The sequence below is a fragment of the Acipenser ruthenus genome, chromosome 5 (assembly GCF_902713425.1).
Source record: "Acipenser ruthenus chromosome 5, fAciRut3.2 maternal haplotype, whole genome shotgun sequence".
Taxonomy (NCBI): domain Eukaryota; kingdom Metazoa; phylum Chordata; class Actinopteri; order Acipenseriformes; family Acipenseridae; genus Acipenser; species Acipenser ruthenus.
Window position 1 is genome coordinate 57,070,784 of NC_081193.1, and position 27,245 is coordinate 57,098,028.

The 27,245-nt window shown below is 39.9% G+C and overlaps 1 protein-coding gene across 3 annotated transcripts in view; it reads right to left on the reverse strand.

The window, feature by feature from the left end:
- The window catches only part of elp3 (elongator acetyltransferase complex subunit 3), a 200,529-nt gene that overhangs the window by 130,704 nt on the left and 42,580 nt on the right, over positions 1–27,245 (reverse strand). For 2 of the 3 annotated variants that reach the window (XM_034004543.3, XM_059024757.1), the window contains exons 8-9: positions 16,903–17,064; positions 6,845–6,971 (exon numbers count right to left, since the gene is read on the reverse strand). In XM_034004543.3, coding sequence (XP_033860434.1) covers positions 6,845–6,971; positions 16,903–17,064 — 289 coding nt within the window. The remainder of the gene's footprint in view (positions 1–6,844; positions 6,972–16,902; positions 17,065–27,245) is intronic. The other variant, XM_059024758.1, reaches the window with a different exon arrangement.

The window sequence follows — 27,245 nt, forward strand, 5'->3', positions numbered from 1 at the left end:
CCAGGACAACATGCCCGACATGTCGACCTCTTCCTATCCAATTTTAAATAATTTTTGTATAACAGAGGCAGAAGTGTTAAAGGGACTAGGAGCTCTTAAAATAAACAAATCCCCTGGGCCGGATGAGATCCTCCCAATAACACTCAAAGAAATTAAAGAAGTTATTTACAAACCGCTAACCAAGATCATGCAACAGTGGGGTTGTACAGACAGACTGAAATTGCAAACGTAATACCGAGCCACAAAAAGGGAGACAAAACCGAACCAAGTAACTACAGACCAATAAGCCTAACTTCTATTATATGTAAACTTATGGAAACTATAATAAGATCTAAAATGGAAAATTACCTATATGGTAACAATATCCTGGGAGACAGTCAGCATGGTTTTAGGAAAGGGAGATCGTGTCCAACTAACCTGCTTGACTTTTTTGAGGATGCAACATTGACAATGGATAATTGCAAAGATGCTCGGATATATTGTGAGAAGTGTTCAATTTAAATCAAGGGAAGCAATGTTAAAACTTTACAATGCATTAGTAAGACCTCACCTAGAACACTGAATTGAATCTATTCAGTCTTGAACAAAAGAATATGCGGCGATCTGATTCAAACATTCAAAATCCTAAAAGGTATAGACAATGTCGACCCAGGGGACTTTTTTGACCTGAAAAAAGAAACAAGGACCAGGGGTCACAAATGGAGATTAGATAAAGGGGCATCAGAACAGAAGATAGGAGGCACTTTTTTACACAGTGAATTGTGAGGGTCTGGAACCAACTCCCCAGTAATGTTGTTGAAGCTGACACCCTGGGATCCTTCAAGAAGCTGCTTGATGAGATTCTGGGATCAATAAGCTACTAACAACCAAACAAGCAAGATGGGCTGAATGGCCTCCTCTCGTTTGTAAACTTTCTTATGTTCTTGCCATTTTAAATTTTTTTTTTTTTTTTTTTTTACTTTAAATATTGAGCCAAGTTTTGCACTTGACTCGGATTGTGTATATTATTTGAAATATTTAAGAAGGGCTGACGAGAAGAGGCCTTGATGGACGTGGTTAAAGAAAGGGGCTTGTTACCAGGAGGTTCCTGGTTCAATCCACTGGCTCACTGTGTGTAACCCTGAGCAAGTCACTTAACTTCCTTGTACTCCGTCCTTCGGATGAGATGTAAAAACCATGGTCCTATTGTAAGTGATGCATAGTTCACCCTCTAGTCTCTGGAAGTCGCTTTGGATAAAAGCATCTACTAAATGACCAATTAATAATAATAATAATAATAATAATAATAATAATAATAATAATAATAATAATAATAATAATAATAATAATAATAATAATAATGTTAATGGTACATGCCTTTAAAGTAAGGTGACACTGGCTGCAAAAGAAGGACTGAGACACTTGTAGTTTTTTATACAAAAATAAGCTTACTTGACTTGAAAAACGTCTTAACCCTTTGCAGTCCATTTATTAAGTGCGCGTCAGGTCCAATTTATTTTCACACGCGCAGTTAATTTTAGACGCGCTGTTTAAAAGTATTTTTTTCCCCCACAGTCAAACTGGTTTAAAAGGCCCTGCATATCAACAAAGCAATCACCAGGCATCTCCAGCCCCGCCCCACCCTTTCGTTCGCTATCGCTTTCACATATGCTAAGAAATAAATAATAATAGTCGTACATACCGATCAATCATCTCCTGATCACTCGTTTTATCACCAAACGCCTCAATAATGCGATCCAAGTCATTATTTTATTACTATAACATCTGAAAAAAGCTCTGCAAATGTCCGTGATATTCTCTGAACGCTGATGCAGTCACAGCCAGCTTGTTTCCTTATGGCCTCCGTTATCAGATGCCAGGGGCAAGTATTATTCATGAGATATGCCCTTTTTTTTTTTCGGCTTGTCTCAGCTCCTGTCGCTCCCACTCGGCCATTGAATGGTTTTCTCGGTTTTTTCCGGAGAAAAAACGACTAGAAACCCGTTTTTTTGCGTCTTTTTGATGATGTCGGACAGGGTCCAACATTGGACCGGATAGGAATAATTGCAATGTCGGACCAGGTCCGACATAAGACCGCAAAGGGTTAAATGATGCAAGCAAATTCCTACTTGCTTTGATTGAATGAATAATACAAGCTTCAATATGAAATCTGAAAATGTATTTCAATAAAGAACACCACATTTAAAAAAAACTGTAGCCTACTTCCCTAAAGTAAAAATGGGTTTCTGTTATTTTGAAATACCACTGCTTCAGATTATTATTAGTGCTTAATAACAGTAACAACATTTTATGTATAGTTGGTGCTGAACTTAAACCCTGTGTCGCAAGTTTAAGTGTTGTTTTAATTCTTAAATTATTTGACTTTAATTATTGTATAACGTGTTTCGTTCAAAGATGAACTTCCTGTGTTGACCTAGAAGCGATGGAATCACCAGTGAACTCCCTTTGGGCGCTACATTTAAAGCAAAACAAGCATGAACTCGCTCTCTCTCTCTTGGATTTGAAAACATCTCACCATGAAGTGATCACGGAGTCTTCGCTTCAATGGGGACCCATTCAAGCATCGTATATAGCTTCATCCTGAAGATTTCTCATCTCTACATCCTGCAATTCTATGGTTTCCAAGACCACCATCTGCATTCCAAGCTTTGTTTTTCAACAACGACAGAATAAGTATTACATTTAACATTCAAGTAAAATACTATTTGTTTATATAAGAAATATCTACATGCAACCAGAAGAAGAAAAAAAAACATTTAATACAACATATCACTTTGCTAAAGATTAAAAATATAAACAATGTTACTTTGATGAACAATTAAAACACGATAATACTTTAACTGAACTGATATTGTGTGTATTTGAAAACAACTACAAACTTCGGAACTATTTCAACATTAACTGAGTTTGTCTACAAGTATGAAGTAACTAATATTACAACTCAGTATTATATGTAATTGAAAATGCTTACAACCAATGAAACAAAAACACAGTCTTCCTCCCAACACAACAGACGCTGCTTAACACCGTTACTGTACGTGTTATGAATCCTCCTTGCACATATACTGTATGTAACCATACAAATCCTGCATGCATATGAAATTGTTTTATTTGTGCCTGTCTATAATTGTCAATATGATTTCTAACTTTTATATTCTACTTTTCTTAGCTTAATAAACATAATGTGTCGACTTTCTTTGTCTACAGTACAGTACTCAAGTAAGCATTTATGATTGATTTGAGATCCTTAAACCATATTCTGTAATCAGTCGCGTACCTGCCCTAACCGTTTATCCGCCATGACCAACCTCTTCAGCAACGTTAGTTTATTATTGAACAGAGAAAATTTGTTCAGGTATTCTAGATCCTACCAAAGGTTTCATACACTGTGTTGTATGTACTCCGTGCGCTGCCATTGCTGATAGTGTCACATGAGCTGTTCAGTGTGTTGATATGTAAAATAAATCCCATTCGCCTGTGGGGCATATCAACTTCAACCTCCATCTCGATCTCCTGCCTGTCACTCAGCAGTGAATGCACGCACCCACACGGCAAACGGCTACTAAATACAAAGTACCTGTAGTACTTTGTATTTAATCACATCCTGATGTAACTATCACTATTTAATCATATCCTGATGTAACTATCATTATTACCTGCTGTATTATTGAATTGTGGTTTGTCAAACTTGTACTTTACTTGAACAAAGGTTATTGTATTTCTTGCTCTTATTGTATTACTTGTATTGTAACGCTTGAAATGTTTTTGCTTACGATTGTAAGTCGCCCTGGATAAGGGCGTCTGCTAAGAAATAAATAATAATAATAATAATAATAATAATAATAATACTCTGTCACAAGCATTAAAACCCTGTATCTTTGTAAACAAGGGATTTAGGGGAGCTCCCTAATAAAAGCTGAATCTCAAAACAATAATTGTGTGAAAACAGTAATTGTTACAGCTGTGTATAATTATTATTATTATTATTATTTATTTCTTAGCAGACGCCCTTATCCAGGGCGACTTACAATTGTTACAAGATATCACATTATACATTATTTCACATTATACAGATATCACATTATTTTTACATACAATTACCCATTTATACAGTTGGTTTTTTTTTTTTTTTTTTTGTTTTTTTTACTGGAGCAATCTAGGTAAAGTACCTTGCTCAAGGGTACAACAGCAGTGTCCCCCACTGGGGATTGAACCCACAACCCTCCGGTCAAGAGTCCAAAGCCCTAACCACTACTCCACACTGCTGCCCTAGCAGCATTTAAAACAGGATTCATTCATCCGACTTTTTACATATCCATCCTTACTCTGGTCCCACTGCAGTCAGACATGCAACGGATTACTGTATATATAAACTTTTAATATTAGTTTATTGACAGTTATCAGACTGGCTAACCTCTCTTTATCCAGAATCTAAAAGCATATTTTTATAACTTAGCCTCATATTTATTTTCTATGTTCATAGTTCTTTTGATATATTTGATAAACAGAATAATGGAATTATGAATATCATTTTATAATGAATAGGATACATGTTGGACTAAAACCGTATATTTATATTTAAATATTAATCACATAAAGGAGACATCTTCCTTTATATTATATTACTGTTAACTAATGTTTGTATTTTAATAACATAGTGGGGTTTTTTGTCTAGGATATTAAGGTATTAGGCCTAATGTTAAATATTATATCTTACTAAATATGCACGACAACCCGTTCATGGCCCCTCAGCAAAAATAATAAACTGCCTGGTTCTCTCTCTTTTTTCAATGCATATAATTTAATTAATATAACATAAAAAACAAACTAAACTAACAACTTAATATAACTTAAAAAACAAGCTACTAACAACCAAACGAGCAAGATGGGCTGAATGGCCTCCTCTCGTTTGTAAACTTTCTTATGTTCTTATGTACATTTAAATGTAAACCTACTTATTTTTAAACACAGTCCTTTCAGCAATGTATTTCTGACATTATATATTTTTTTGTGTTCCCTGAAAAAACAGACAAGAGTTGGAACGGGCCAAAATGAAATAATCAGATATGCGTCACACTCGTTTACCGACACTGAAGTCAATTTTATAGGGTCGGATGTGAGTGCTGACTGTAGTACATTTTTTATATTGTAACTAATATTGTAACACAGGCTTTAAATATACTGAAAATGTTGATGTTGTTCAGTACACATTCTTTTGGGGGTTATATGAAATTTGCTGGTGGTACATTAGATTATATATTTACTAAATGGTGGTAGGCGAGCAAGCAAGGTTTGGGAATCCCTGCTCTAGCAAATTAAACGTGATTAGCTGGAGTTAATTTTGCATATCATATTATGAAACATATTAACATGATCTAAATAAATGCAATAATTGCATAAAACATTCTAAAATTACGTAGGACATGTCTAAGCATTTAACATTTTAATACAAAGCAAATATTATTACTAGCGAGGCATGTATCAGATTTCCCATGAAGTCCATTCAGCGTAGGTATCTCAAATCAGTCAGGCACAGCAGTACATTTGAAGCAAACAGTTCAGTTCTTTTGTCCTTTTTTTAAAAGATGTGCATTTTCAAGTATATTTAAAACAAAGGCTTTGTGGCTTGTTACCGGTAATTAAAAGCAGGATCTTAAGTTGTCGAGTCCAGAGACAGGAAGCAGCAAGGTAGGGTTGGAAAGATGGAATGCTCTCGAGGCACGTGTCTGTATTTTTATAGACAGGTCAATAGGAGTGGCCCCCAAGTTACTGTCAATGATTTGATTGACTTTTCGTGGTCCTTGATTGGTAAATTACGACTTTGGGTGTTCTCTTCAGAATGAGGGCTTTTTCTTTTTTTTCTCTCCATGTGTCCTTGTTATTTGCTGTTCAAATTATGCATTTTGGATAAAAAGTCTTACTTCGCCATAACTAATTTGATACCTCAATTTCTTATACGTTTTAGATTCCCTCTCCCTACGAGATTTCAAACATGCTCATATTAAAATGTTATGTCTTGTTGTAAGCATGAACCTTATTTAAAATGCATTTATATTTCCTATTTGTCATGGTATGTCATTGGAAAACCTTTTGAATGTTCGTGCATCAAGTTGTTTTTAGAAAAATACCTTTAAAACAATTTCATCCGCGTTATACAAATGCCCACGATAATCTGTTACTTTTCTTGTGTGTTTATTAATTTAACGCACTAGGGGAGTTTACTCCTTATAACCCAATTCCTTGGTATTACATTGAATACAAGTCTGTTCCTTCCAAAAACACTATTTCCATTATCCACAAGATGGCAGTGTTTTGCTATATTTGACAGGTTCGCAAATTATCCTGGTGATGGTAAATCTGCGATACATACTAAATCCTAATCCACAATATTGTCTGTTACTTTTGTAAACAAAGGACATCTGTTCTAATAAAAACAGCATTTGTTTAGAGTTTGTTCCAACTAGCCGACTCACAGCAGGGGCTTTTGAAACCAAGTTGTAAAACTGGCCTCCACAGACTGTAATCTAATTAAATCAATCCTTTCAGAAGGTGTTATTCTCTTCAAAGAATGGGCCTGAAGTTTGGGGGGGAGAATTTTGAAACTCACACAGCGATTGTCTCAAGTCTGTTAAAGTGTGAAAAACCCCACACAGACTGCAGCTTAGAAATTGAGTTGCAGACCCGAATACATTAAAGGAAAATGAATTGTATTAATAATTAAAAATGTTCTCCACAATTCATGCAATGAATGTCAAAACTAAAAAACATGCATGAATGCATGACAAAATCCCTGGCTAGCGAAGGATCATTCAAACCTTAAAAATGAACACATGCTCTTACTCACTATGAACTGCTCTACATCTCTCTCCAGACCCACATTGGGCAGATCCGGCATCATGTGTGCCACCACTTTGAAGCCAGCGTCTTTTGCCAGGTGGAAGGACTCGCAGACAGCCCTGACTGTGTGTCCCCTGCAGATAAACAGAGAAAGGTTAGACTTCCAACAGCAAAGAAAATGTTAAGTTATTATCATAACCCTGGTTCACTGAAATACAAATGTAACCATTACCGCATGGGTATTACCTCTGAAGACCCGGAAACCTGAATAATTTATATCAAAGCTGCTCGACGAGCCTGTGACACAGTAATGGACCGCCCCGAGGACATAAATTTCCTACCCTCACAGGCCTCAACGTAATTTTTCCTTCAAGCCTGCTGCAATCATGAACGCAGCGACATTGAAGGTTAATGGTTACCTTTCTATTTCAGGGAACCAGGTTTATGATAATAACCTAACATTCCCTTTCAAGTACGAAATGTAACCATTACCACATGGGTAAGTATACCAAAGCTGTCGCAAGTGCAATATTGCAGAAGAACTGGAATGCTACAAGGTAAGCCAAGAGGCTGCCTTGTGCGTTACCATGCGGAACCCCAGTAACAAGTAGCTAGGGCTAACGTATTGAGGGAGAAACTCACCTCTATGCCTGTGTCGTAAGCGTCGACTGAGAGCCAACCTTAACACTCTAGTTCCAATACCAGGGTATTGAGGATCCACGGCATTAAGTCTGTAGGACCCAGTAAAGGTATGGGGAGTAGCCCACACCGCTGCATTGCAAATGTCCTTGACAGATGCACCTTGGAATAAAGCCCACAAAGTGGCCATGCCCCTGGTGGAATGGGAAGCAAGCCTTTCTGGATGGGGCAAGTTGGCCAGCTCACAGGCAGTCCTGACTGTCTGCTATCATTTGGACAGCCTCTGATTTGACAGGGTTTTAACTGCAGTATAACTGCCATGGGACAAGTCGTGGGGTCGAACCCCATGAGGTAGACACCATGTCTGAAAGACGCCCCACTTGTACCCATACTGGCATTTTGTAGGGTGTCAATACCCTATTGGATAGACCCAGGTGGCTCAAATGCAGCTGTTCAGGGGCCAGACCCAGAGCTGCAGGCTCAATGGGTCGGGTTGCCAGAAGGTCCCCAGTGCCTGACTGAGCAGGTCAAGGTGCTTGGGCAGTCTACGGTTGGCCGCACTAGAGCTGCATCAGGGTTGAAAACCAGTCTCCTGGGCCAATAAGGGCTACTAGGAGCACTAGGAAGGCATATACAGTTGCCTCGGCCACTGGTGTGACAAGGCATCTACTGCCAGCGTGTCACTGCCTCCTATTATGGAGACCCAGAGGGGACAGTGGGTTGATTCCTGGGAGTCAAAGAGATCTATCTCTGCTCTCCCAAACCTCTCCCAAAATGAGGCTCACCACCTTGGGGTGAATCCTCTACTCTGAGGCGCTGGGAACTCTCCTGGATAGGAGGTCCACCGCTCAGTTTGTCACTACAGGCAGGTGTATTCCCGTAGTGAGAGGAGGTTCTCGTGCGCCAAGAGCAAAGGCTCACTGGGCCACACTATGGAGACTGGACAACTTGAGGCAGCCCTGGTAGTTGATGTAAGCCACCACTGTTATGTCTGTACAGACAAGCGCATGTCTCCCTCGAACCTGCTACAAAAAATTCTGCAAGGCCAGATAAGCTGCCTGCAGCTCTAAAACATTGATGTGGAGACCCTGCCAAGGGGTGTTACTCTGAAAAGTCACTACCATGAGCGCTCTTTTTAGCTGAAAGAGCTCTAAGCAGTTGACTATTCTCTGCACTCTGCCGTCTGACAGAGTGGACAGCATGGACCTGGAGTCCAAGCAAACTCCTAGATAGGCGGTTGTCTGAGAAGGCGTGAGTTGGCTTTTCATGATTCACATAAAGCTCAACGGTTGAAGGCGGCCGGTGACAAATTCCATGTGGGCCTCTGCCTGTGCTGGAGACTGAGCACAAATGAGCTAGTCATCCAGATAATTGAGCACTCTGATGCTTTTGAGTCAATGGGGCCAGGATAGCTTCCATGCACTTCGAGGCACCAAATGGCAAGACGGGGAACTCGTCTTTGAGGTCCACCATGGTGAACCAGTCGCCTTGCCTGATAAACTGCAACAGCTGTTGCATCTTCAACATTTTGAAACGCCTTCGGCTCAGATACAGGTTGACCTGTCTGAGGTCGAGGATTGGTCTGAGGCCATCATTCCACTTGGGCACTAGAAAGCACCTGGAGTAGAACCCTTCCTCCAACTGGAGGGGGTCTATCATGCGAATAGCCTGTTTTTGCAGAGCTGCTACAGCCTGATACACCACCGCAGTGTTTTGCGGGTCCATGACTGATGTTGGAGTCACGGACTGAAAGGGAGGGGGACCGTGCTTGAATTGCAGAGAGTAGACGGTTTGAACGGTAGTAAGCACCCAGATATCCGTGGTGCACCGACGCCAATACTCCTGATGGCTCCCTGAGAAGGGCCTCTGGACCTGTGGTAGCAAAGTCCTAGGGCTGCTGCTCGGCCTGTGGCTTGATCTGAGACTTTTGTCTCTGCGCTGGGCGGCGGAACACATTGGAGCCTCCACAGCAAGCAGCCGCGGGCCGGTTCTGAACACCACCTCTGGCAGCAGGTGCAGCCGGCTGTGCCGGTCTTTGAGGCTGCCGGGGCCTTAGCCGCTGATTTCCTTTGTGGATTCCATTGTGCGGTGAGAGCGCTGCAGCATCTCGTCCACCTCGGGACCAAACGTATGCCCTGGTATAATAGGGGCCTCCAACAGCGGTGCTTTGTCCACGTCAGACACGCGTGCCTGGGAAAGCCAAAGCTGCTTATGTGCAGCTATCAGTGTAGCCAGGTTCCTGCCTACAGTCTGCCTGTTCAGTTTTGATACATGGAGCAGGTTCTTGTTAACCAGGCGCAGCTCATCCAGCTGTTCTGATGAGGGCCTGTGTGTCAGAGAGGGACCTCAGCAAATAGTTGTAGTCGAGGAAGTAAAGATAATAGTTTAAAATTAAACATTGGGTGAATTTATTGCAGATCATAATTCTTCATATTGTCATCTAGTCAACACATGTTAAATTTACAGATTTAAATGTACAGATTTAAAAAATAGATCAGCTGTTACCATTTAAACATACGCACATAATCAGAATGATTAAACAAATAATCCACATAATTATTATTTTTTTTTTGTTATATATACATATATAAAAATGTAGTAGTCGCCAATTGTTTTTTTTTTTTTTTTTTTTCCCCACTTTCTCCCCAATTTGGAATAGCCAATTATTTTGCTGACTCGGGAGGGGCAAAGACGAACACACACTGTCCTCCGAAGCGTGTGCCATCAGCCGACCACTTCTTTTACACACTGCAGGCCCACCACGCAGCCACCGCGGAGCTACAGCGTCAGAGGACGCAGCTCTGGGCAGCTAACAGGCAAGCCAGCAGGCACCCAGCCAGACCACAGGGGTCGCTGGTGCGCGATGAGCCGAGGACACCCTGGACAACCTAAGACCCCCCCCACAGGCGTTGCTTGGCCAATTGTGCACCGCCCCCTGGGAGCTACTGTCCACGGTCAGCAGTGGAATAGCCTAGACTCGAACCAGCGACGTCCAGGCTATAGGTTGCAGATGCACTACTCGGGAGCCCCTATTTATTTTATTTTTGAATGGTGCCAACACAACCTAATACATTACTCTGCTATTAACTTGTAGAGCACACTGATGCAGTTTTGTACAACAGCAAAACCGGGACAATGAACAATTTTACTGTTTTCTGACCAGGACAACAAATAAGGCTGAATCTGTGACAATCTCAGTTTTCACAGGATGTCTGGTAAGTAACCCTAATGTAGTTCCCAGAGACATTTTTTGCTTTTTGCTCTAATTGTTTCCTCAGAATATGAACTAAACTACGTGCAAAATGTTTACTTCCGAGTCTGGTTACTTTGTTTTGCCCACTGGATCCATTCCATCATGCATTTAACATGTGTAATTGTGATGCGTTAATTAATTTAACAAGCATCTAACGAGCACCTTGCACACAGAGGCCATAATTGTATGCACAATAGTGATGCCTTTTAGTCTTCCAAGATTCTGAGTATACATACTTTCACGTGGCGCCATTTCTCATTAACTACTGAGTCTGAGAATGAGCAAATGCAGGAATAAATAAATACATTTAAAAAGCACTTGCAAGAACTGTAATTTCAAAAACTGTTTATTTTACAGTTTTCAGAAGTTTGTTTCTGTTGCAATTTCTGTAAACAATGCGATTTCTACAGTAAGTTGTATTTCTTTCAATTTTAATATTTTTTTCAATTCTGTTAACTGTTGCTTGATTAAAGTAAATACAAATAACAATAATGTATTGGCATTAGATTGTATACAGTCTATTTAAGACTTAATATGTAATACTGTTGTAGCTCTATTTTATCAGAATGTGTCGCCACAAGAGGCACTCAGATGAGCTAAAAGCTGGTGAGTGCTTAGGTGTAAAAAGTGAAAGCAAACGCAGAGTTAAACCATTAATGCCTACATATTTTATACAGTGGATCTACGTTGGCACCATGCCTTTTAGCATCCTAAGACTGAATGTGAAGGAATTTTACAATTTTCAAATTTTTGCATTTGGAACATGTGACTCTCTTCAATTACTACTATGAATATGATTTTTTCGAATTATGATAGCTAATTTTATTGTAAGTGCTTTGGTAGCTTTAGCAACCGGTATGCATTAAAAGGTCAAGACATTTCGTGTTCGATATACATTATGTTGTAAAGTATAAAGATATGCAGTTAAATCAGTAAAGAGGAATTTAAGCTGCTGACAACAGGATTCAACTCAAGTCACAGAAAATGACTGGTATGTACTGAAATACTAAAACAAAACCAGCACTTCGTTTATAATCAAAATAGCAAACTGGTTCTCAACAAAAAAGAGCAAAACTGGGTGGGGGGTTGGGGGGGATTCCAGGTTTTTTTTTTTTACTATGGAAATCTGGTAACCCTAGTTTTTATGGCATTGACAGACTGTGCACTCAAAAAGAAGAGTCAATGCATAAGCTTACTGCTACTAAAAGTTTGCAATAAAAACTATGAATCGCAATAAGATGTGGCTTACTCACCCCTCCACTGTCCTTTGTTTTCTTGAGGGGGGGGGGGGGGAGTGTAAATCAATGATTGATTCTGTAACTGCTTCATCGTTCGGCTTTCATCACCAACATCGCTTGTAAGCTCGAAATGGATTGGTCCATCGCAATTCAGAGTGTCCATTAAAACATAAGTCTGGAAACAAAATGCCCTCAGACAACTAACATTTTACTCAACTTACATACCTAATTAATTGTAGAAATCGCCAGTATTTTACTGGAAAAAAATAAACATTTTGAATACTATTCACTGGAACATAAGAAAAAAAAATATTTTTTTCTTTTTGAAATAACTATTAGGCGGCTCATCTGGAAAGGTAGACACCAATTTAGCCACCGGCTGGAAATGAGAAGGTTGTACCAGAACAAGGTTGGAGGCTGTGTGGTCCAGTGGTTAAAGAAAAGGGCTGGGAACCTGGAGGTCTCCGCTTCAAATCCTACCTCAGCCACTGACTCATTGTGTGAACCTGAGCAAGTCAATTAACTTCCTTGTGCTTCGTCTTTCGGGTGAGACGTAATTGTAAGTGACTGTGCAGCTGAAGCATAGTTCACACACCCTAGTCTCTGTAAGTCGCCTTGGATAAAGGCGTCTGCTAAATAAACAAATAATAATAATAATAAAAATAATAACAATAATAACAACAACAACAAGTACACCCGAGCCGTGCAGCGAATGCACTTGCTGAATAGGCACACTTGCTTGAGGTTCACCTTCAGGACTCGGCACTGCGTGTTGGGGCAGATAGCCTCCACCGGTGGAAATTGGGCCAGGCCCAGCTTCTACGGATCATGCACCCTATATAGGTTGTCCATTGACCAGAAAACAGCAGGATCTCAAAAAGAAAATCCAGGCGCACTAAAGGGTACATGGGAGAGGTGGTAGGCTGATCAAAGATGGACTGCCTTGTCTCACCTTGTGTATAATAATATAATATAACAATAATATCTTTATTTTTATATAGCACATTTCATAATGGACCACCATCACAAAGCAGTTTTACAGAGGTAGGCTGTGAACTGTGCATTATATGCAGTTACTTACAATAGGACATTGATTTAACTTCATCCGCAGATTGGAGCACAAGGAGGTGGTCACACAGTGAGTCAGTCAATGGCAGAGGTGGGATTTGAACCGGTAATGATCTGGTTACAAGCCCTGGACTTTAACCACTGGACCACACTGCATCCTTGTGTAGACTGATGTGGCCCTCTTGATCAGCGGTAAAAGCTCTGCCGGCAGGGAAAGCTTAACCACAGGGGATGTGCTGTCTAACCATGTCCTCAGATGGGAACGCCAGGTCCTGTTCGCCCCCCTCATCGATGAACAGCTACTGTCCTGTGTGCGTCATCCGGTCTCAACTGGCAGAGAGCCAATGGGTGAGGATGCAGCCATCTCTCTACCAAAGGGTGATGGGGAAGAGCGCTGTGCAGGTGTAAGGGACGCAGAGCGCTCTGTAGAGCCATGGGAGAGACGTTTCTCCAGCGTGCGCTTGGAGAAAGGTGCACAAAAAACTCACAGAAACTGCAGTTAGTCAGTGCCTCTTTGGCTTGCTCTGGCCCCAGACTCTAGCTGATGGCTTCACGAGGGGCACAAGGCCGCAGTAGGACAAAACAAACATAAGAAAGTTTACAAACGAGAGGAGGCCATTCAGCTCATCTTGCTCGTTTGGTTGTTAGTAGCTTATTGATCCCAGAATCTCATCAAGCAGCTTCTTGATGGATCCCAGGGTGTCAGCTTCAATAACATTACTGGGGAGTTGGTTCCAGACCCTCACAATTCTCTGTGTAAAAAAGTGCCTCCTATTTTCTGTTCTGAATGCCCCTTTATCTAATCTCCATTTGTGACCCCTGGTCCTTGTTTCTTTTTTCAGGTCAAAGAAGTCCCCTAGGTCGACATTGTCAAACCTTTTAGGATTTTGAATGTTTGAATCAGATCGCCGCGTAGTCTTCTTTGTTCAAGACTGAATAGATTCAATTCTTTTAGCCTGTCTGCATACAACATACCTTTTAAACCCGGGATAATTCTGGTTGCTCTTCTTTGCACTCTTTCTAGAGCAGCAATATCCTTTTGTAACGAGGTGACCAGAACTGAACACAATATTCTAGGTGAGGTCTTACTAATGCATTGTAAAGTTTTAACATTACTTCCCTTCATTTAAATTCAACACTTCTCACAATATAGCCGAGCATCTTGTTGGCCTTTTTTATAGCATCCCCACATTGTCTAGATGAAGACATTTCTGAGTCAACATAAACTCCTAGGTCTCCCATATGATATGATAGTATCTCCCATATGATATTTATAATGCACATTTTTATTGCCCTGCATGCAGTACTTTTCTCGATTAAATGTCATTTGCCATGTGTCTGCCCAGTTCTGAATGCATTTTGAATGACCTTTGCTGCTGCAACAGTGTTTGACACTCCTCCTATTTTTGTGTTGTCTGCAAATTTAACGAGTTTGCTTACTATACCAAAATCTAAATCATTAATGTAGATTAGGAATAGCAGAGGACCTAATACTGATCCCTGTGGTACTCCACTGGTTACCTCGCTCCATTTTGAGGTTTCTCCTCTAATCAGTACTTTCTGTTTTCTTCATATTAACCACTCCCTAATCAATCCCAATCCAACCAACAGGGTGTTGTGCACAAATACGTGCGATTAGTAAAACTCATTCAGAGATTATTCTCAATATCACATATAAAACACAATAAATGCAAATATAAGGCAGAAAAAGTAACAAATACTTATCTGAACTTGGCTCTCCTGTTTCAGGTCAGTCTTGAAAGGAAAAATGGTGTTGAGGTCTGTGAGCACAGTAAATGTATGTCCTCGGAGGCAGGCCATGACTGCGCCACAGGCTCGTTGATAGCAGCTTTGATATAAATTATTCAGGCTTCTCGGTCTTTAGGAGGCAAATACCCATGCGGTAATCATTACATTTCGTACTTAAGAGAGAAGCAAAACTGCTCATTACTCGGAGAAAACACCCATGCACAAGTTGTCCTTCATGTTTTTTATTACATTCTTAGACAAACTATTGATCAAAGGGGTATAACATGGAGGAAGATATTCCATCAATACAGTAGCTCACCACTAGTGGCTGGAGTTGGAGGTTGAGTGATTATCATTCTGTGCAGCAATACTCAACAAAACAATGACTGACAAACATGCAGTTCTGTTTTTTTCGATTTTTAGAGAGTTACCATTCTTGAAAGGACATGTGTTTCACAAATTTCTGAATGTTGAGAATCTTCGGGTAGGTGCACCAAGTGGACAGCAGCAACATACAGTCCACAAATGGACAAAATCTCTTCATAAATAATTTTATCTTCCTTTATTCGTATGCAATAAGGCCCGACAGGGTGTCCGTATATGTCAAATATACGGACGCCTCAGGGCGTTGTGCGTTATTGCATTTATAATCCAGGTAAAACAGTGGATTTGAAGGGGGAAAAAGCATAAATCATGTTTAGGGCAAAAAATTATTATTTTTTTTATTAAATATCCTTAAGCCAATAAAGTAGTCCCATTTACAATTTTGAACTCCACACTAAATTAAGCTGAGTAAATTAATTTAACTGAAACATGCAAAAGAAAGTACATCTATTTTTGATAGTGTAGATTACCATTGAAAAGATTCACCAGGGGGTGGAGTTGAGACAGCACTTTTTTTTTTCCTCTCAATGCAGACTGTTTGAGCAGAACAGGACGTAAGGAATACATATAAATTCAACGACGTCTCAGGTTTCACAAGTATTTCAAGATCTGTGTCGGAGAGGGGTGGATAATGTGCAGAAATGTCTTTGTGTTTTTCTGTAGCTTTTACAAACTGCTAAAAATACATTATTTGAATTGACAAAGTTGGGGTGAGTGAGTTCTGCTGTCTTCTAGTTCATTTAATTGTTCTTCTATCCAAACCAGCATGTCTACTTACTACTATTGGGATTTTTTTGCTGGTAATGGGTCACTCAGTTTTATAGTTACAGCTGTACATCTGTAACTGTAAACAAGATGGCTACCGGTACTTTGACCCTTAGCAGTCCATTTATTCAGCGTGTCTCAAGCTCGTCAGGTTCAATTTATTTTCACAAGCGCAGCTTATTTTAGACGCACTGTTTAAAAGTATTTTTTTTTCACAGTAAAACAGGTTTAAAAGGCACTGCATATCAACAGGACACTCGGTACTGCATCTCCAGCCCCGCCCCACCCCTTGTTCGCTGTATTTTTCACATACCTCTTCATAGGTCGTGCATACCGATAAATCATCTGCTGATCACTCGTTTTATCACCGAAGTCCACAATAATGCAATCCCAGTCATTATTTTATTACTATAACATCTAAAAAAAGCTTTGAGCGCTGGATGCAGAAGCAGCTATCTTGTTTGTTTATGTCCGTGTTATCTATGTGGTGTCGGGGCTATCTGTATTCATGAGATACGCCCCTTTTTTTCGGCTTCTCTCGGCTCCTATCAGTCTCACTCGGCCATTGAATGGTTTTCTCGGCTTTATCCGGAGAAAAAATGACTAGAGACCTGTTTTTTACGTCTTTTTGATGATTGGACCGGTAAGGGAAAATTGCAATGTCGGATCAGGTTCGACATAGGACCGCAAAGGGTTAAATTCTGTGCGGCAGCGCAGCAATTTGGAATATGTGACAAGGCCCCAACTGTCCGTATCCATCCAATATACGGACAGCTGGAACCTTGCTCGACCAATGACTTGTTTCAAGTTCCATTGCCAGCCCTGGATTATAAACATAGTTATACATCAGGGAACCATTAAAATTACCCTTTCCTTTTCACACTCTAAACCAGTGGTCCTTATTAAAAAATTTCAAACATTTAAAACTTTTTCAGGGACATGAAGCCTGTGTGTCTTTATTTTTCTCACCTGTTGGTGTCTCTGGCCACATCCTCATACACGCTCTGCACTCCAATTTCCAGCCGTGTGCAGCCATATGACAGCATGTCACTGAGGTGTCGCTTCAGGCAATAATCTGGTCTGGTCTCTATCGTGATCCCCACACACTTGGTGTTACTGCGCTCTGAGTACCTAAGGAAGAAGATACTTTCACTATTAAGTCATTATTTTTGTTACGTGGAACACATTTCAATTAACTCAAAATTACCACTGTATGGGGCTCCCGAGTGGCGCATCCAGTAAAAGCACTCGCTAAAGTGCAGGATGCGCTCTATAGCCTGGACCCCTGTAGTCTGGCCGGGCGCCTGCGGGCTTGCCTGTAAGCTGCCCAGAGCTGCGTTGTCCTCCGACGCTGTAGCTCTGAGGCGGCTGCACGGTGAGTTCGCAGTGTGTAAAGAAGCGGGCGGCTGTCGGCACACGCTTCGGAGGACAGCGTGTGTTCATCTTCGCCCCTCCCGAGTCAGCGCAGGGGTGGTAGCGGTGAGCTGAGCATAATAAAATAATTGGGCATTTCAAATTGGGGAGAAAATAATAAAAACTAATTGGCAACGACTAAATTTATAAAAAAAATAAATAAAAAAATTACCACTGTATAGCAGTTCCGGACATTCAAGCTTTTAGTGTCAGTGTTAAACATACCTGAGCTTAACTAGACACATCAATCATCTTTAGTGCATCTATGGATAGACTGAAAAGCTGGAATGGATCAAACTGATAACCAATTAAAGACTTCTGCTACATTAAAATTACATAAGTTGAGAAAAAAATATAGCAGTATGCAAAATGTAACAGGACTTGTTGCACTGTTTTAGAGGAGAGCTTAAAATAGGGTTTTCAAATAGTATGTGGCACCTACAAGGTAGTAGGGGGCACCAATGTCATCGAGGTGCATTGGCACATTTGTGCATAGTTTAAGCATGTGAAAGACTAGTAGTGGTCTGCTTGTAGTTTCTGACAAAGTACTCCATTAGTGCAATGAAGGAGCTTTATTTCATTTCAGCACTACTCACAGCAGGGCAAGATCAACAAGAACACAAATGTACTTTAGGATCACCAAGGCCCCTGCAATACAAGGCTGGAAAAATAACTGGTAAAATCGATGAGATACTCTGATGCAAACTATTCTCCTTCACTCAACTTAAATATACCCCTACTGCTTTAAATCACACAAGTTATTAATTATTTATTTGTATTATGTATTTATTTAGAAGTTATAAAGAGTAGTGTGCAATACTTTGGGACCACCCCACTAAAAATTACCTTTGGAAGCTATAAACAAACTAGAATGTAAGCAAAGTCTGCATTTTAAATAAGTTGAGTGCACAGATAGCTGAACGATGGGAGAATGCAGCAACCATCCATATATAAATCAACAATAGTCTAAACATCTTTCAGAGATTATCCTTTCTATTTAATTAATTATCGTTTGATACAAAAACTATTCATAAATAAGTTACATCATTGCATACTGTAATGGAATGGGTAACGACAACATATTTATTTAGCTGCTGTCTTTATCCAAGGCGACCCACCTATATTAATTATTGATGATTTATTTCTTTTGCTTCAGTCGCAATAACTCAAGATATTTAAATACATACATGATAATATTTGTAATGTTGGATTTCTACAATGCATGTTAAGGCTTAAGCTATTTGAATATGAACAGAATGAAACAAGATTCATGCTGAAGCCGCTTCTGAACAAAAAAAAAAATCTATACTGTAGGTACAAAGATATCGTCTTTCATAACAATAAATCAAAAGCAATATGTATAACAATTTGTGAATTTAACAAAAACAATAGACTTCAAAAATACTGTTATTCAGTGATTCAATCTTTTTTTGTATACCCAGTAGACGTAACAATGTTGGACACAAATATGAAATATGCAGAGTTAAAGTACTACAAAGACGCAATAAAAACAAATAAAATCAATAAACTTTGGTGATTGTCGTAAAATACTGTATTACTGTATTAACATTTTTAACAAACTGCAGTCGTATCATATTGTCATGTTATTTTGGATATACATTATTTAATGAGAGCTCAACAAAATGCATTTTATAAATTAATTTAAATATCCACTGCATGAGTGAATTACGATTTTTCTTTTTTTTGTTGTGTAATTATTGACACCACATGATGTGCGAAACTTGCATTTTGATGATCTATAGCTCCAGCTTGCAAGAAAGAAATACAATACCCCAAAATAAGCGTAATATTTTTAAATAAAAGTAGCCGGGTCAGACGTTGACCTTGTGAGGATGCATGACTGATCAGCTACTGATTATTTAACTAGCTGACAGTCACGCATCCTTACTAAACTCGTGCAGACTGTGGCCGAGGAGTAATAAGATAATTAACAGCTAGTTGACCCCTCAGCCAGAATATAAAAACCTGCAGCTGTACGCGCTCAGTGGGAGAGTGTCAGAGGCGAGACGTGCTTTGTGGAGAGAAAAACAATTGCTATATTTAAATATACTTGTTTCGTTATTGGTTGTTTGTCCAATGTGCCCTTTTGTTTAGTGTTTTGGCGTTTGTTTTGTTTATTTAATAAAATAGCTGAGCGCCGTAGCGCTCAGTTTCACCAGCGCCATTATCTGTTTTGGTTTCTGTTTCTGGTCCGTGACATCACCACACACACGACACTCAACGACAGCTCGGTCACACATGGGCTGCATACTAGTTTGTGTTTTGTCATGTGAATTAAATAAAGAGAATAGGAAATGGATTGGGCAGTAACTCTTGGAAAAAGAAAATGTCTAAACAGAACTTGAAGGTTCAGTATCATGAAAAAGTCATCATCATATAATTTCATAACAAAATCCATAAACAGGTCAATTACCTTAATAGCTTAGCCATTGTGAAAAAATCAAAGAGCAGCATAGAATCAAATGCATCTGTCTATCAACTATAAGGCATTATGTGGTCTACAGTATACCATTGTTATGGCCAGATGTTAAAACAATGTAGTAGTGAAATGCTAAAAAAAAAAGTTACAAGACTTCAATATGACAGCCATTTTAGGTCAATGTCACGGTCACCAACACATTTAGCATGCAGGGCTTATATAACCCTGCAAATATGAAGTCGCCACTAATGGTTTCTTAGATATGAGCCTTTGATACTGTGACAGTGTTAAGTCTTTATCACCTTGAAAAAACAAAGTTGTATAACACCAATATGAAAGCCATCTTGATCAAAGTGTCAAAGTGAAGGGTACAATTCAATTTTGCCTAAGGGAGTAAGAGATATGTTCTAGTGTTGGTAGATTTTCAAATTCAAAACAAGCTTCCTTCACGGGGATGCTTAATACACTAAAATGAATTAGAGATTTCCTTTAACCTGATGGGTCAATTGGTAAAGAACCTCGAATGTTATCTTTCAGACTATGTTTAATCACTGTTCCAAATCAAGCCGCTGGAAAATATGTAAATACAGTATTTGTGTATTTTACCTTTTTTTCTGCTTTATGAAAGAAAATCTGTTCGCCCTCTGAATGTTGTCTGTCAATGTCCTATATGTTCAATCTATCTATTTAAATATGTTCAATCTATTTAAATTTAGTATAGAAAATAAAGTTAAACAAATAAATACAAATACAGAGAATAGTGTTTGCTGTCAGTGGCAATATAGTAACCACAATAGCAACTACTCTCTCCACTTTGATTGACGAGTTGAAGAAGTCAAACAACTGGATGCAGTCTGATTACTTTCAGCACATCATAACAACAATACAGGCACGGTGCTCTCTTCTCTAACAAAGCCAGGAAGGAGGCTTTGAATAAACTTTATGAATACACTGTGAACAAGTACTGAACAACAGCACGATCAGCATTAACACAGATACTCTACTAGATATTTTTATTACTAAAACTTTTTTGTATTTGTTTTTAACTTAAATAATGAAACTTACACAAATAGACAAACCTGTACTCAAATCCTAATTAAAAATAAAAACATTAGGTGTACTTTTATTCTTTTACATGTTTTACAAACAGTTCACAAACCATGTTCGCTTTTCTGTACGAGGTACCTGAACTGAAGAACAGCTCCATAAAGTGTACAATCTTTTTTCAGTACTGAGGTATTATTTAAGCTATTGGAAATATCCACGATGCGAAGCCTGAGTGAAGGCTACCTAACCAGACCACACATGGAATTCTGAGCAAACCGCATTACTTGTGGAATAATGAGGAAAACATCTGCATTCATTGCAACAAAAACTAATGCTGCATAAAATCATTAACAAAACAAACAGAAAAACTTCATTTAATTTTGTTTGAACATATCCATTTTCTCATAGCAACAGAACCCTCATAAGAGGGCTTTACCATCTGGTAAGGCCCTGCTCGTTATGTTAAACGCCAGTGAGGCTTGGTGGTCCGGTGGTTATAACTACCCAGCTGGCAATTTCCATGCTAAAAATTGTCTTTTTTTTTTTGCAGATTTTTCATTCTTAGCCCTCAAAAAAGCAATTGACTGTTCAAAATATTTTTTTTTTTGCTATTTTTTTTTTTAAAATAACACTTTTATTGTTATGAAAAACAAATATATTATTTCAATACAACTTAAATAACAATGTGTTTAAATGTAGCACTAGAACAATATAGAATGGATAATTACAACATGGTTTACTTAGATTTCCAGAAAGCGTTTGACAAAGTCCCGCATAAAAGAACATAAGAGTTTAGAAACGAGAGGAGGCCATTCAGCCCATCTTGCTCGTTTGGTTGTTCGTAGCTTATTCATCCCAGAATCTCATCAAGCAGCTTCTTGAAGGATCCCAGGGTGTCCGCTTCAACAACATTACTGAGGAGTTGGTTCCAGACCCTCACAATTCTCTGTGTAAAAAAGTGCCTCCTATTTTCTGTTCTGAATGCCCCTTTATCTAATCTCCATTTGTGACCCCTGGTCCTTGTTTCTTTTTTCAGGTCAAAAAAGTCCGGGTCGACATTGTCTATACCTTTTAGGATTTTTAATGTTTGAATCAGATCGCCGCGTAGTCTTCTTTGTTCAAGACTGAATAGATTCAATTCTTTTAGCCTGTCTGCATACGACATGCCTTTTAACCCTTTGCGGTCCATTTATTAATTGCGCGTCAGGCACGTCAGGTCTAATTAATTTTCACACGCGCAGTTAATTTTAGACGCGCTGTTTAAAAGTATTTTTTTCCACAGTCAAACGGGTTTAAATGGCCCTGCATATCAACAAAGCACTCACTAGGCATCTCCAGCCCTGCCCCACCCTTTCGTTTGCTATAGCGTTCACCTATGTAAGAAATAAATAATAATAATAATAATAATAATAGTCGTACATACCGATCGATCATCTCCGGATCACTCGTTTTATCACCAAACTCCTCAATAATGCGATCCAAGTCATTATTTTATTACTATAACATCTGAAAAAAGCTCTGCAAATGTCTGTGTTTTCTGTGCGCTGATTCAGTCAGCCAACTTGTTTACTTAAGACCGCCCCCGTTATCTGATACCAGATACCATGTATGACTATTCATGAGATACGTCTTATATATATATATATATATATATATATATATATATATATATATATTTTTTTTTTTTCGGCTTGTCTCGGCTCCTGTCGCTCCCACTCGGCAATTGAATGGTTTTCTCGGCTTTTTCCGGAGAAAAAACGACTAGACACCTGTTTATTGCGTTGCTGATGTCGGACTCAGTCCGACAAAGGACCTGTGAGGAATAATTGCAATGTCGGACCCAGTCCGACAATGGACCGCAAAGGGTTAAACCCGGGATAATTCTGGTTGCTTTTCTTTGCACTCTTTCTAGAGCTGCAATATCCTTTTTGTAACGAGGTGACCAGAACTGAACACAATATTCTAGGTGAGGTCTTACTAATGCATTGTAAAGTTTTAACATTACTTCCTTTGATTTAAATTCAACACTTCTCAATATATCCGAGCATCTTGTTGGCCTTTTTTATAGTTTCCCCACATTGTCGAGATGAAGACATTTCTGAGTCAACATAAACTCCTAGGTCTTTTTCATAGTTCCCTTCTTCAATTTCAGTATCCCATATGATATTTATAATTATTATTATTATTTTTTATTTCTTAGCAGACGCCCTTATCCAGGGCGACTTACAATCGTAAGCAAATACATTTCAAGTGTTACAATACAAGCAATACAATAAGAGTAAGAAATACAATAACTTTTGTTCAAGTGTGACAAACCACAATTCAATAATACAGCAGATAATAGTGATAGTTACATCAGGATATGATTAAATAGTGATAGTTACATAAGGATATGATTACATACAAAATACTACAGGTTAAACACTTGGCAGATTACAGTATTCTGAAGTACAGGATTAAATGCAGTAAAATAGGGGGCAGATAAGAGCAAAATAAAGCACATTTAAATTAAGGGTGATAGTGTCCCAGGATACAAACAGAGAAGTTCTACAGGTGCTGTTTGAAGAGGTGAGTCTTAAGAAGGCGCCGGAATGTGGTCAGGGACTGGGCAGTCCTGACATCTGTAGGAAGGTCATTCCACCACTGCGGAGCAAGGGTGGAGAAGGAGCGGGCTCTGGAGGCAGGGGAGCGTAGCGGAGGTAGAGCCAGTCTTCTAGTGGAGGCAGAGCGGAGAGGTCGAGTGGGGGTGTAGGGAGAGATGAGGGTCTGGAGGTAGCTGGGTGCAGTCTGGTCAAGGCATCTGTAGGCTAGTACAAGAGTCTTGAACTGGATGCGAGCGGTGATCGGAAGCCAGTGGAGCGAGCGGAGTAGTGGAGTAGCGTGGGCGAAGCGAGGCAGAGAGAACACCAGGCGGGCAGCAGAGTTCTGGATGAGCTGGAGCGGACGGGTGGCGGACGCAGGGAGGCCAGCCAGGAGGGAGTTGCAGTAGTCTAGGCGGGAGAGTACCAGGGCCTTGACCAGAAGCTGGGTAGCATAGTTGGTGAGGAAGGGTCGGATTCTTCGGATGTTGCTCAGGAAGAATCAGCAAGTGCGTGCCAGAGTGGAGATGTGCTGGGAATAAGAGAGGCAGGGGTCCAGGGTGGCTCCAAGGTTCTTAGCGGAGGAAGAGGGAGAGAGTGTGGTAGATTCCAGAGGAACAGAGATAGAGAGATCAGAGGAGGGGGAGGAGGAGGGAAAGAAAAGGAGGTCAGATTTAGAGAGGTTGAGTTTGAGGTGATGCAAGTGCATCCAGGAGGAAATAGCAGACAGACAGGTAGAGATACGGCAGGAGATGGTGGAGTCAGAGGTGGGGAAGGAGAGGAAATGGTATGAGAAACCATAGGATGCGATGAGGGGGCCCAAGGAGCGGGTGTAGAGAGAGAACAGGAGAGGACCCAAGACTGACCCTTGGGGGACTCCAGTTAAGAGAGGGTGAGGTGTGGAGGTTGCTCCACGCCAGGTTACCTGGTAAGTGCGGTTGGAGAGGTAGGAGGAGAACCAGGCCAGAGCAGTGCCAGAGATCCCCAGGTCAGCAAGAGATGATGGTAGAATAGAGTGATCAACAGTGTCAAAGGCAGCAGAGAGGTCGAGGACAATTAGGATAGAGGAGAGAGAGGAAGCTCGGGCACACTTAAGTGAGCTGGTGACAGACAGGAGGGCGGTTTCAGTGGAGTGAGCAGAGCGGAAGCCAGATTGGAGAGGGTCAAGCAGAGAGTGGTTGTACAGGAAAGCAGAGAGCTGGCGGTGTACAGTCCGCTCGAGGGTTTTGGAGAGGAAGGGTAGGAGGAAGACAGGACGGTAGCTCTGGAGGGAGGTGGGGTGGAGGGTAGGTTTTTTGAGGAGGGGAGTGATAGAGGCTTTTTTGAAGGCAGAGGGAAAGATACCAGAAAGTAGAGAGGTGTTGAGGAGGGAGGAGATGAAGGGGAGTAGAGCAGGAGCAGCAGCTTGAAAGAGGTGAGTGGGGAGGGGGTCCAAGGCACACGTGGTGAGTTTGTGACCCTTGAGCAGGGAGGAGAGGTCAGAGTCTGAGAGGGGCAAGAAGGTGGAGAAGGAGGGCGAGTTAGTAGGGGATGTAGTAGGTGTAGGGGTTGGAGCAGGAGGGATAATGCACATTTTGTATTGCCTGCATGCAATACTTTACACTTTTCTCTATTAAATGTCATTGGCCATGTGTCTGCCCAGTTCTGAATGCTGTCTAGATCATTTTGAATGACCTTTGCTGCTGCAACAGTGTTTGCCACGCCTCCTATTTTTGTGTCGTCTGCAAATAGGAATAGCAGAGGACCTAATACTACACTGGTTACTTGGCGCCATTTTGAGGTTTCTCCTCTAATCAGTACTTTCTTTTTTCTACATGTTAACCACTCCCTAATCCATGTGCATGCATTTCCTTGAATCCCTACTGCGTTCTGTTTGAGAATTTTTAAAAAACAGCCATCCTTTTTCTGTGGATGTTTTCTCTATTTTACTCCAATCTACTTCTGTTAGTCTCTGTTTCATACCTTCATAGTTTGCTTTTCTAAAATTGTAAACCTTAGCTTTAGCCATTACTTATGGGGTTTAAAAAAATACTTCAAATGAGACCATGTTGTGGTCTGAGTTTGCCAATGGCTCTCTGACCTCTGTTTTAGTTATTCTGTCTTCGTTATTTGAAAAGACTAAATCAAGGCATGCCTCCCCTCTAGTCGGTGCCTTGACAAATTGTATTAGGAAGCAGTCATTTGTCATTTCCACCATTTCAATTTTGTCCGTCGTGCTCCCCCCCTTAGTATGGCTTCTTCTTTTCTACACGCATTTCGAATGTCATTGTATAACAGATTTTCTTGCTCAGCGTCTGAATTTGGCGGTCTATAGCATGCTCCTATTATTATGCCCTTTGAATTTTTGTCCATTATTCTGACCCATATTGATTCTGCATTGTTTTCTTTGTCCTGATTTATCACCTGGGCTTCAAGACTATTTCTTATGTATAGCGCTACCCCTCTGCCTCTTCTGTCCTGCCTGTCTTTCCTATACAGTGTGTACCCACTAATATTATATTCGTCTCCATCACTCTCCGACAACCAAGTTTCTGTAACACTTATCACATCATAGTTACTTGATTGAAGTGGATTTGACAAGTTACATCAATAAAGGATCATAGCTTTCACCTGGATTCACCTTGTCAGTCTATGTCATGGAAAGAGCAGGTGTTCCTAATGTTTTGTACACTCAGTGTGTGTGTATGTATATGTATATATATATATATATATATATATATATATATATATATATATATATATATATATATATATATATATATATATAAAATTAACTATAAAGCTGCTCCATCAATAATATTGAATTGCTCAATGATAAATATCATATTTTAAATGTATAAGCAGCTAGTTTATTTGCTGCATAATAACAATATTTAGACTCCTGTTTGTATCTCTCCCCTTCATTTCAGACTTATAAATAATGTTACTAGCATTTTGTTTGACAGTATATTTAGATTTCCCCCTGATGCTGTTTTTCATACAACAGATAAAGGTTGTTAGCATTCAGAGAAAGGTGTATATGTTAAACAAAGCATGGCATAGTAATAACGGGCCACAGTCAGTGACCCCCACCCCCATTCAAATTTTCAGAAGGTTTGGAGTCTGTGCCCCAAATATTTGAGACATTCTGCTACCCTGGCTGTATGTTTTCTATGAACCATTTAAAATTGCTTCTCAGGCCTAGTATTGCCAATGCTGCTTGGACACTGTCTGAATTCAAAACTGTTCTTAAGTAGATATCGCACGCTAGTGAAACCAATATGAAAATACAGTTGAGTTAAAAGCAATAGCTTTGATAAATCTTCTTTTTGAAATGGCCTTGCTGGTACTCTACGGGAGGATCTTACTTATGAATGCGAGTCGATTAAATGTACCTAATTGCAAAAAAAACAAGCTACACTTATATGGAGCAGAAAGTCATAGGTGGTATCACATAGCTCTTATAGAGGAGCCCTTCTTAACATATGGCCCGTTTGCAATTTGGGGTAATGGAACGTCACTAAATAAATAAAACAAGAAAAATTCCCTCTATGTCCAATAATCCATGTAAAAGATATCCAATAAGCCATTCCAATTTTCTTTTAGTTCATGTTTTGGGAGCCCCTATAGACAAGAATGAATATTAATCGATTTGGCAGTCTCCTTCTCTGTATCCCTCCCCATTCCCTTACTGTAATGCCCCATTTTTGGTTTTCCATTTTAAAGTGAGCTCAGTTGCACCTGCCCTTAACCCTTTGCAGTCCTATGTCGGACCTGGTCCAACATTGCAATTATTCCTATCCGGTCCAATGTCGGACCCTGTCCGACATCATCAAAAAGACGCAAAAAACGGG